The following is an 11,620-nucleotide window of genomic DNA, read 5'->3' as shown; positions in this document are numbered from 1 at the left end:
AAGACAGTTTGCGCCCGACCAACGATGCCCTCAGCGAAGCTGTATCAGTTCCCACAGAAGCGATCTTACTTAACACGCTGGGCAAGTACGAATGAAAGAAGTAAACAACTTTGTTAGTATAGTTTATACATGGCTTGCAAAAAATTAGGCAGTTTAAGTAACGCAATGTGGCAAAGAAGCACCACTTGCAGAGTTTCGCTGTGCGCAGGATTGAATATTCCTGCTTTTGCTTGTGGAAGCTTCGCCTCGGCTGGTGCAACAATGAACGGACAGAACTGCTGCAAAGATGGACACAACTGTGGACCGACGAGAAATTTAGCAGCTAATCATAACCCTGTTGCAGCCGCAGTCACATCGCACAGACACCAGATCGTGGGCAAAAATAGAGGCGAAGAATCTCTTACCAAATCTGGCAGGGCTTTCTCATCCACGGCCCCACAGATCAACAATAAAACGTACTTGTGGGCGAGATACAATGAGATGAAACGGCTCGTGCACGGTATGTTGATTTAATTTGCGTTTTCATATGTGATTTTCTGTAATCTCTTCACTCATGGCAAAACATGTTTGTCCACTTTTCCTCCGTTCCAAAGAGGCGCTGGCCTCTGGACATTTTGTAAACAACTGCCACCTGCCATTCACATGTCCGGTGCATGATCGACATTTTGTTCACAACTATTTCAGGTGTTAGATACATGGTTTTTCATTATTGCCTTGTTTATGCACAGAAGAAACAGTATTTAATTAAAACAGATCATGCTTTTAAATATGTAATAATAAACCTCAAATCTCCCTTTGCCGCCCCACAGATTTGATTCCTCCTGGGGTGTGCAATCTTTTGAACCCTTCCACCATCTATGCGAACAATGAGGTGAATCTGGAAGAGGTGGACATCTACGGCTTTGACTATGATTACACGCTCGCGCTCTATTCCAGCGCGCTGGACGAGATGATATACAACAAGGCGCGAGAGTTTCTCGTCCAGCACTACAAGGTCCGAGAAAGACATCCAACTTAATGCCATATAAACCTGTTGATTTGCATATTTCATTGTTATTAAACCAAATAATTATAATTACCAAGCTTTATTATTTAGTAAAACACATAACCAGTACATAAACACTTAAGGTCTATTCACACGGAACGCGTTTTTGCGATTAAAAACGCGAGAGGCGGGGCTGTGGAATGGGGTAAATTAAAGAAAAAAAACGTTTGGACACGTTTAAAGTCCGCATGAAATCAAAATTGACTTTATTTACTTTATTAGCCCACATTGAAAGTCTTGATGTGAATAATTAATCCGTGCAAGTTAATCCGCTGAAAAAAATTATTTGTTTTGGTAATCTTTAATCAAAATCTGAACATTTGCTTCAGCTCTGGAATGACATTCCTTCTCTGATGATGTTGGGCAGAATATCATTAAAAACACCCCTCCAACCATTAGGTTGCTATGAGTGAGAGACAGAGGAGGAGCGCAAAAATAAAAGCACGCCCTCTATTCAATATTCCGTTTCAGTAGGAAATATGCTGCCACTGAAATAAAGTCGGCAGCAACTTCCGGTTCACATGGACTTTAAAGTTGAACTTTTAACAATAGCACAACGATTTTAGAACGCTGCAAAAAACAAATGCAACAGACAACGTTTTTGTTTAAAAAATGCAAGAAAAAAAAAACAAAGTTAAATTTGTCAACTTCTTTTCATTTTAGCGTCACGTTCTTAGAACACTGTGAAAGACCCGAACGCAACGGTCAAACGGGTCTGTATAGCCAGCGTATGTTTACATAGAAAAATAATGGAAAGCAGTGCAGTGGAATGCAAAACGCATTCTGTGTGAACGGCCCCTTAGAAAGTCTAAGAGGACATATAGCGAATGCGTTTTTGCTTTTAAAAATGCGAGATGCAAAGCACTAGAATAGGAAAAAATAAAAACACAAAAACACTTTTTTTTCCATTTTCTCTTTTTATATGTTTTTTTTTTTTTTACTTAAGCGCCACGTTTTTAGAGGGCTGTTATGCTCAAGGCGCTGCAAAAGACGCGAGCGCAACAGTCAAAACATGTCCATCTAGCTCATATTAGTGTAGAAAAACAATGGAAAAGCAGTGCAGTGGAACACAAAAACGTGTTTTGTGTGAACGGCCCCTAATGCATCAAATGTATCCGGAAAAATCTGTAGATGGAAAAATCTCCATACAAGTTCTTTGTGCATTTTTCTTTTTTTTTTGTACTTGTTACTTTGCACTTTTTGTTAGAAGAAAATGTTTTAGTATTTATTCAGGTTTTTTAAGGTATCTAATACTTTGATACTTAATTTCCATGATCTAAATATTCTTAAAAATTAATTGTTTGTTGTCATTTGGAAGTGTGTAGGCCTTCTTGCATTATTATGCTGTTACATTATGATTATGTATTCAGTGGCATAAAATGGTCTTTAAAATGACAATAATATCACTTATCGCAATTATTTCTGGGGAAATAAATCGCTCAACAAAAAGTTGTTATCGTGACAGGCCTATCCTGGGCTTTTGGCTCAAGTCTTCAGATTATGTGTAGTTCTGTTTTGTTTAATTGTTCTAATGATGGTGACCTGCCTGAGGGGTCATGTTTGAGATAACTCTTAACTTTTGTTTTTTTCACTAGTATCCTGAGGGAATCAGTAAGTACAACTATATTCCCAACTTTGCAACTCGGGGACTTCACTACGACATCCAAAAGGTGCATTTAACCTTCTTTGTTTGAGTTTTTGCAGCGTTGTTTAATTGTAGCTGTGCAATAAAATTAATATTACAATTTTTTATTATTATTGTAATGCCACAGGGACTACTGATGAAAATTGACGCCTTCCATTATATCCAGTTGGGCACTGTTTATAGGTAAATTTAATCAATTTAATCAGTGAGTTTGTGTGGAGAATTCTGTGTTATGTAATTCTCAGGCTTTGTTTCTTATATTCGTAGGGGTCTGAAGCCTGTCCCTGATGATGAGGTCATGAAACTTTATGGAGGTTCAAATCATGTTCCCCTCCACCAAGTCAGTGGATTTTACGGCAAGGTGATTGTTCCACATTGCATTTTCATTTCATCAAATTTCATTACAATTTACACTCGAGAGAGCCGATGTTTACATGGTGTTATTGGCATGCTTACATTTTTGTGCCTCATTACCAAGAGGTCAGTGAGGCTAAAGTGGTGCCACCCTGTCAGGAGCTCAGATCTGATTTTGTGTGTCCAGCCACCATGAGTAAGTGGCTGTGTGCTATATATCTACAACAAAAACATTACAGTCCTTTTCTTTATCAGATGGCAATCAGGCACGTTCTTCTCTGCAGGATTTCAACGGTCATGGGAAACACAAATGTATCAGGGATTTATAAAATGGTGTTTTGCATACTAGAAAAAGTCAGATATTTAATGAGGATTTTTCTGGTTATGCTACGTTTCTAAATGTTTCATTAGCTAAATATTGCTTTTGGATGCAGTAAAACTTGCTTGCCTAGTATTGTCTGGCTTGTGAACAAAATGTTTTTTTTTTTTTTCAAATTTTTAAAGTGGTTTGCAAATCTGTATGAATGATTCATTAGAGCAGTGGTTCAGATGAGGTTACAGAAAGTAGTGAAAACATAAATTAATAAAATTCAAACTTTGTTGGGAAAAAAGGTACATCCACAACTGTCCTGTTATTATTATTATTTTTTTTTATAATGTTTGATTTTATGGACATATACGGTTACTTTTTTGACAATACATTTTTAGCAGTATGTTAGATTGCCATTTAATGTCCAATTTAAAATCAGTTGAGAACTACTGCATTGAAGATTCGTTCAGAATTTTATTTAATGACTGATATGGCCATGCACATTCATGGCTCTGGAAATTTTTTTTGTTAAATACTGGTTAACGTTTTTTTTTTGTTTGTGTGAGGTTTTGCACTAAAATGGTCATTAAAATATATGACCTGCAATTTCCTCGCAATAGACCAACAGTCTTTCAACTTCTCTTAGAGGAGGCATGTAATTTACATATAAAGAAGCTTTACTTATTCATTACTGTTGTAAAATACATATGACTCATGCATTTTATTATCATTTGTTCCAGGGTCCCAAAATGAAGCAGTTTATGGATGTGTTCTCCATCCCTGAGATGACTCTCTTGGCAGCTGCGAACGATTACTTCATATCAAATGACATAGAGTATGACCCAGTGCATCTCTACAAAGATGTCTCGGTACGTATGAAGTCAATATGCCCTTCATGAATCCTGATCAAACCACTTGTCTTCCTGGCGATTAAGAGCATTTGCACAATAAAGCCAGGCTGTTTTTACAGACTGTGGGAATAGTTTACAAACTGCTTTTGTAATTTAAAACCGTGAGAGCTGTTTCTTGTCGTTTTGTAAACTCTGTAGTCAAGCTGAGTGGATTCTTTCTTCTGCCTGTGGTTAAGTGCAGCTGACTGATTTGTTTTCATTCAGCCCAGATCACGGTGGTCTTGAATTGGGTTACAGAGAGCGACTTTGTTTTTTCATGCTGTTTTGGGTCAATTTACTTGCAGAATGTAGTCTTGGTCTTTCACTTCTGCTTTTCAGCCCCACTCTAAACTCCTCCTTACCTGAGCTTTGGCTAACTAGTAGAAAATAAAAATCGTAACTGAGCAACAAATGGCTAAAATCCAAAATTTGTCCGAGCTCCAAAGTGTGTCAACAAGAATCAAATGAATTGTTTTGCAGTATGTGGGTTTGCCTCATTAACACTTTCACTGGAGTGCTTGTCAGGAAGTAGAGCGTCAGCTGCACTTGTTTATCTTTCAAGCGCAGCTTTTCAAACTGACTTCTGTCCACGCTGGTAGAACAGATTGTACTGTACTCGCAGTGTGACGTGTGGGTACGTAAGCTGTCATAGGGAACAGGAAACCTGGCAGCAGATCAAAGTAAAGTTTGTGATAGATCTGTTTTAAAATAATTTTTGCAAACAAATAGGGAAAAAGGAAATAATAAAATAAGAGAATAGAAAGCGTTTGCCTTAAAGGTGCAATAGGTGATTGTCTTCAGAAACATTTTTTGTTATGCTGGTTGAAAGTCTGTTTACATCCCAATAGCAATCATTAAGTTAAGTGGTCTAAATTAATTTATCTGTATTTATATATTCTGTGGAAGGCGTAGGACCAAGAAATGTTCGTCCAATCAAAATGCTCGGAACGAGTTGACTTTCCTACCTGCCTGTCAACATATGTATTTGCATACCTCTGCGCACCCTGTTCACGCAGACAGGATACATCATCAGCGCATTCACGTACGCTGTGCGAGAATAGCAGGCAAGCACATAGGCGGAGGGTGAACCCACTCCAGGGTAAGGCTAAAATTTTCCTAATGTTAGTGTAGTCCTATTAATATGCACATCATAACCCCGTCTTTTAGGCAAGCACATATGGTACCCACTGAATAAAAATAAAACAAGGTAATTGCGACTTTATCTCACAATTTGTACTCTCTCTGAAATTGTAAGTTTATATCTCGTAGCTAATTCTGAATAATTCTGTACAATTAACCTTTTTTTTAATATATATATAATTCAATTGCGGAAAAAGGCTTCCATATACCAGATAGGCCTATGGGTGTCAAATATAATAATTTAATAAAAACATTGTAAGTTACTAATTATAACGCTTTCATTTCCACGGTTATTCAAACAGCACAAAAAATATATACAAAAAGCAAGCAAAGAACAAGAACATTACATTATCAAAGAACATGATGACTGACTTCAGTCTAGCGTGAGTTTAGGCACGCTCAAAAACTCCCCCCGTTATAATCAATAAAGCTGCCTGCAATGTCAAAAGAATCTCTTACATCGTACGTACATTTCCACTGTTGTTTGTGATGAGAGAATTCGCGAGAGTTTAGAATTCAGTCAGCGTGCGTGCGCTCAACACAACTTGGAGTTTCAGCAATGACTCATCTGAACGCCTCTGATTGGCCATTACACGCGCTCCGCCTATGGGCAAGCATCAACAACCTGACCTTCCTTCCTGGTATTGTAGTACTTTTAACTGTACTATGAATTTTTCTCACTGGTGAATAACACATGATTTATTGTAGTAATGTTGTCCCTGGTCATCTGGCCTTTAGTGGGCGTGGCTTTGGACGGCAATTTGCAGGGAGGGTGGGACGTTCGCCCTTTAGTGATATTAGGTTAAAGTTAGCATTTTCCAAGATCTCCTACTGCACCTTTAAGCACTGGTTCACGAAGATTCCTGTTAGAGTTTGTTAAACTCTTATAGTTTGAGAAATATGAGCACTGAATTAATGAACGAATTCTGTCTTTTCAGGATGCAATTGGAATGGTGCATATCAAGGGTTACATGTACAAATGGATCATGCAAGATCTTGGTGAGTATGAACAAATATTACTATGTGCATTACCCAAACATGTGGCACAAAAATGGTTTAAAATCTTAGATAAAGTAAGATTTGCACTGAGCCAAGTAAAGATCATGTTATTGAAACCTGAAGCTAATGACAACCAGACTTGAAGTTGACTCTCCCGACCCAGTCCATGCAGTGTGTGTATGTGGTGTGTATATGTGTGGAAAGCAGTCTTTTGTTTTCAGAGCAGACTGTTGCATAATCAGACCTCTCTGGAGAATGAGATTTGAAGCGAGCAGTTCTGTTGGGCTAGCACAGTCTAATCTTTGGTTTTAATGTTTGTTGTATCCCTGCGGACAAGCAGGCAACCTGCAAATCCTTATCACAGATTTTCCATTGCAGTATAAACACTTTGTAGGCAAACAGGAAAATAGATTTGATCAGATTCTGTATTACATTCATCATAGTCTGCAAAAATGACTGATTTGGTTTTAGTCAGAATAGAATAGACTTGGTTTTAAAAGGCCCTCATTTTTCTTCCTTTTGTGGCCCCTTTTCCTTCTTTATTCGGTCCCCAGAGAAATACATTCTCAGAGGAGACGAAACATACGCTGTGTTGCACCGGCTGGCCAGTCATGGGAAGAAGCTTTTCCTTATTACCAACAGCCCCTTCAGCTTTGTGTGAGTTTCGTTTCTGTTTTATTATATTCAGCAGATTCATTCATAAAGGATCTCAAAGTACAACTCAGAACTTCTCCATACAATTTGGAAAAAAGTACATATATTTAAAACAATAATCATTTGTTTTGAACCCCTAATTATTTCTTGTCCCAGATCATTTTACATACATAGTCATCTATGTAAAATGTCATAAGTCATAAGTTTAAACATTAGCTTATATTTTTTAATTTATTATTGTTATTATGTAATTATGCTTTTTTTCCCCCCTGTATTTTTTCAGTGATAAAGGCATGAAGTACATGGTTGGAAAGGAGTGGAGGGACTTCTTTGACGTTGTCATTGTTCAAGCTGACAAACCTCATTTTTTTAATGACTGCTTAAAGTAAGTCTACTTTATTGTTAATGGAAAATATATCATTTACAGTCATTTGATATTTCTGCTTTAAAATGTTTCATTGTGCACTTTAAAAGAGGTGATTCATAATATATAATATTATTTAAGGCTGCATTTTAGAGGTGACCCCGAATAGTCGAAGATTCGATGCTTCGATAGGAGGAGCCTGATTCAACTACCAATCCTACAGTCGAATATTCGCGGGGGGGGGGTTTAATGATCATGCAATTTTGGCTATATGGGGGCGCTCAAATGTCTGATTTCACATAGAACTACTGGTTTTCTCCCAATAAGTGAATATACAGCCTATTAAAATAATGCTGTAAATAAGAAGAAAGCTTCAAATAAATTTTAACGTACATGAATAAATCCAACCACCCCTATAGATTTAAGTTTCACTTTTCATAATCCGTGACAGACAGAGGAGCATCTTGGCGACAGGGATTTAAATCTTTAACAAGACTCAAATTGACAGACATAGTGAAAGACTGGATTTTTTCGATCAGGTATAGGGTACAAGTGATTTTAAAAACATTTCAGCCAGTTTATATATATGTGTATATATTATTTATCTCGTATAAGACGCATTTGGTTGATTTGCGTTGCAGTAAAGCGTTTCATTAGTACTACGATGTAGTACTGATTATCTCTTCAGTGCGCAGCGTGAGCAGGACAAACAACAATGCAGAATATTAATAACTATGACTGGGACTGTCATATAGATAACGGTTATAATGAGAACACTATTATAATAAAACGCTGTGAATTTTTTGAGTTTAGTTGCTGCGTTTCTGCACGTTGTTGTGTGAAGAACGCGTCCACAAAAGGAGTTCATTCAGAGCCGCGCAGACACGTTCGTGCATTCGCAGCTCAAAACAGAAATGCAGAACATTAATAACTACTGTCATATACATAACGATATAATGAGAGCACTATTGTAAAAAATGTGAATTCTTAGGGTTTCGCTGACGTTTAATGTTAACTATCTTTTAATCAAAACATAAAACATTATTTACCCCGTTTGTATCTGTGAGGCGTCCGTTACACATTTTACCTGTGTGTTAACGTAATTATGACTGTTGAATGTCTAACTTGACTCTTGGTAATGTATTTTGCCCCGCCCCCAAAACATATGATTCGACTATCGGTCGAATATCGGCAAGATTCGAAAATTCCGATTCGACTATGAAAATCCTTAGTCGGGGACACCCCTACTGCATTTATTTGATAAAAAAAAATCTACAACTGTAATATTGTAAAATATTATTAAGTTTTGTTATAATACATTTTAAAATTAAATGTATTTCTGTGATGCAAAGCTGAATTTCCAGCAGCCATTACTGTAGTCTTCAGTGTCACATGATCCTTCAGAAATCATTCTGATATGCTGATTTTGTACTCAAGAAACATTTATTATTATTATCAATGTTGAAAACCGTAGTGCTTCTTAATATTGTTGTGGAAATGGTGATAAAGTTGCAGTATTCTTTGATTAATGGAAAGTTCAAAACAAAAGCATTTGTTTGAAAGAAGTCTTTTATGACATTATAAATATCTTTGTCACCTTATGATCAATTTATCATTCTTGCCAAATAAAAGTATTAGTTTGTTTTTAAAAAAAGACTGACCCCAGACTTTAATGGATAATAAACAGTAATGTATTGGTTCCCAATAATGTTTTATTTTCTCCAGCATGAGTGTTTTTAGTTTTATTACTTACCACTTTGCAGTGATTTAAAGCATCTCTATCTCTTAATTTTCCAGACCATTTAGACGTTTGGACAGCAATGGAGACTTACAGTGGGATAGAATCAAGAGTCTGGATAAGGGACAGATCTATAAACAGGTAACACAGATTTGTTTTGCCCTGCATCATGTCTGTTTATTCGGGTAAGATGATTATGAGCAATACAGGCAGATGAGAAGCTTTTAGTTGGTACACCATTTATGCTGACTCATCTCTGAGTCTGGATTAAGTCAGAGATTACAAATACATCTGGTGAAATTTTTTCAGAATTACTGGGACATTTATAAATTCTCAACGTGCAAAAACATGTTATTTTAAAGTTTACATGGTTAACATTTTCCTGTCCCTGTGAGAATAAACCCAAATCTTTCCAGCTCAGCACTGAGTGTCTGTTAATTGTAGAATGATTTATCCACTTCATTTGGCTCTTTCATTTTGAAAAAGTAGAAAGGAAAGTGGCAAGGTCAACTTCAAACTGAATGGAAAATCAATTGAACAAAGTTTAGTGGTGTCAGGCATGTACAAACAGACTTGGCTGACCAGAACAGAGGCTAAGCCCGACTACATTCCCGCCCTCAGGCAAGATGAAGTTAAAGCAGCATATTGGGAATACCATCCTAAATTTGGAAAGACTTATGGGAAAGTTCCTTGGCAGGAAACTTAGAGCAAACTGTTCTTGCCATACAAAACAACCAATGAAAGGTCTCGTTGCTTCCAGAAATCCTGGGTACTGGGGGGGAAAAATGCAGCGTGTTGTAATTTCTAGTTCAAAACCTAGAAATTACAAATCAATCGCAATATTAGCAGCTGGCTAATAAAACTGCCATTGTTTTGCTTTGTTTCAGGGAAACCTTGTGGATTTTCTGAAGCTAACAGGATGGCGAGGATCCAAGGTTTTCTATTTTGGAGATCATCTCTACAGTGACTTGGCAGTGAGTCGTCATCATGCTTCTGTTTTGTTCACATTTGTTGCGCATAGGTCTCTTCCTTTTGTTTTTACTCTTTCAGTTCAGTGATTCCAACAACAGTGGAAGTAAATCTCAGCCTGTAGTTTTCATAATCACTGGTTTACAGAGTCAAACAGTAACAGTAAATGTTAAAAGGTTCTTGAAGTGGCTCATAGTCTAAACATCCTGTCCTGGCATTTTAGGACCTGATGCTGCGTCATGGGTGGAGGACGGGAGCGATCGTGCCTGAACTTGAGGTAGAGACGAAGGTGGTGAACACAGAGCAGTACGCTCAAAGTCTCACGTGGTTGCAGGCGCTCACCGGACTGCTGGAGCGCATGCAGGTACACTCTTCCTGTTTAGAATAGAAAAATATTTATCCTGATGAATGTCTACTTTTTTTATCCCATTTCATGTTAAAGTAAAAAAAAATGTAATTTTAATTATTCAAACTTTCTTCATTTTCTTAATTTTAAAAATATCTCAGTATATCTAAATATTACAGTATCTCTGTAAGTGAGTTTCTAGAGAACAAATGAGAGCAAAATAAACACAACTGCATTACATGTGCTTCTACAGTATATGGTTGCATAGGAATGACCTGATAGGTTTGGCAGCGGTCCATTCGCTTTACATTGATCTGAATTGATTGTTCCGAGTGTTCGTATCTAAAGTTAGATCTCTATGTAAGAAAAGTTTGGTGTGATCGGTTTTTCTGTTTACGTAATCCAGAATGCATTCAACCCCATATTCTGTCAAGGTTTTGGGTGATAATTGTTTTAAATTGTGCTACACTCAAATTTAGCCTCTCAAAATGCTATAGAATTTGGGTTTTGGATGAAAAGGAATAAAATTAAAAATTTAAACAGACATTGTTACTATAAAATCCATATCTGTATCACCTGAAGTGATCAGTTTTCATGCTCACCAAGGTTGTTTTTATTTTATTCAAAAATATATATATATATACAAATACAGGAAAATATGTGATATTGTGAAATATTACAATTTCAGACTGTTTTCTGTTTGAATATAATTTAGAATGTGATTTATTCCTGTGATTGTAAATATGAAATATTAATTCATTTTTATGCTTATCCTTTAATATGCTAATTTGGTGCTTAAACAATTCTTATTATCAATGTTTAAAACAATTGTGCTACCTAATATTTTTGTGCAAATGTGATAGTTTTGTTTTCAGGATTTTTTTTTATAAATAGAAAGTTCAAAAGAATATTTATTTCAAAAAGAAATATTTTGTAACATTAAAAGTGTTTTTAGTATCACTTGCTGAATAAAAATATAATTTTCTTCCCAAAAAAAATGTAAATCTTATTTACCCTAAAACTTTTGAATGATTTAGATTTAGTTTATATTTTGAATGATTTAGATTTAGTTTATATATAGACTTTTATAGATTTAGTTTATATTTTGAATGATTTAGATTTAGTTTATATATAGACTTATTTAGATTTAGTTTATATATAGACTT

At 36.1% G+C, this 11,620-nt stretch overlaps 1 protein-coding gene across 1 annotated transcript in view; it reads left to right on the top strand.

Moving 5' to 3' along the window:
• Positions 1-19: 19 nt before the first annotated feature.
• Positions 20-11,620, top strand: part of nt5dc2 (5'-nucleotidase domain containing 2) — a 13,314-nt gene continuing 1,713 nt past the window's right edge. The window contains exons 1-12 of the mRNA XM_016542165.1: positions 20-499; positions 810-994; positions 2,641-2,715; positions 2,818-2,873; positions 2,958-3,051; positions 4,095-4,223; positions 6,323-6,383; positions 6,938-7,040; positions 7,321-7,422; positions 9,199-9,280; positions 10,027-10,113; positions 10,332-10,472. Coding sequence (XP_016397651.1) covers positions 130-499; positions 810-994; positions 2,641-2,715; positions 2,818-2,873; positions 2,958-3,051; positions 4,095-4,223; positions 6,323-6,383; positions 6,938-7,040; positions 7,321-7,422; positions 9,199-9,280; positions 10,027-10,113; positions 10,332-10,472 — 1,485 coding nt within the window. The 5' untranslated portion in view covers positions 20-129. The remainder of the gene's footprint in view (positions 500-809; positions 995-2,640; positions 2,716-2,817; positions 2,874-2,957; positions 3,052-4,094; positions 4,224-6,322; positions 6,384-6,937; positions 7,041-7,320; positions 7,423-9,198; positions 9,281-10,026; positions 10,114-10,331; positions 10,473-11,620) is intronic.

Source organism: Sinocyclocheilus rhinocerous, unplaced genomic scaffold (genome assembly GCF_001515625.1).
Source record: "Sinocyclocheilus rhinocerous isolate Xijiao unplaced genomic scaffold, SAMN03320098_v1.1 scaffold1600, whole genome shotgun sequence".
NCBI lineage: Eukaryota > Metazoa > Chordata > Actinopteri > Cypriniformes > Cyprinidae > Sinocyclocheilus > Sinocyclocheilus rhinocerous.
Note: the sequence above shows the minus strand (reverse complement) of the source record. Positions and strands in the feature narration are given on the sequence as shown.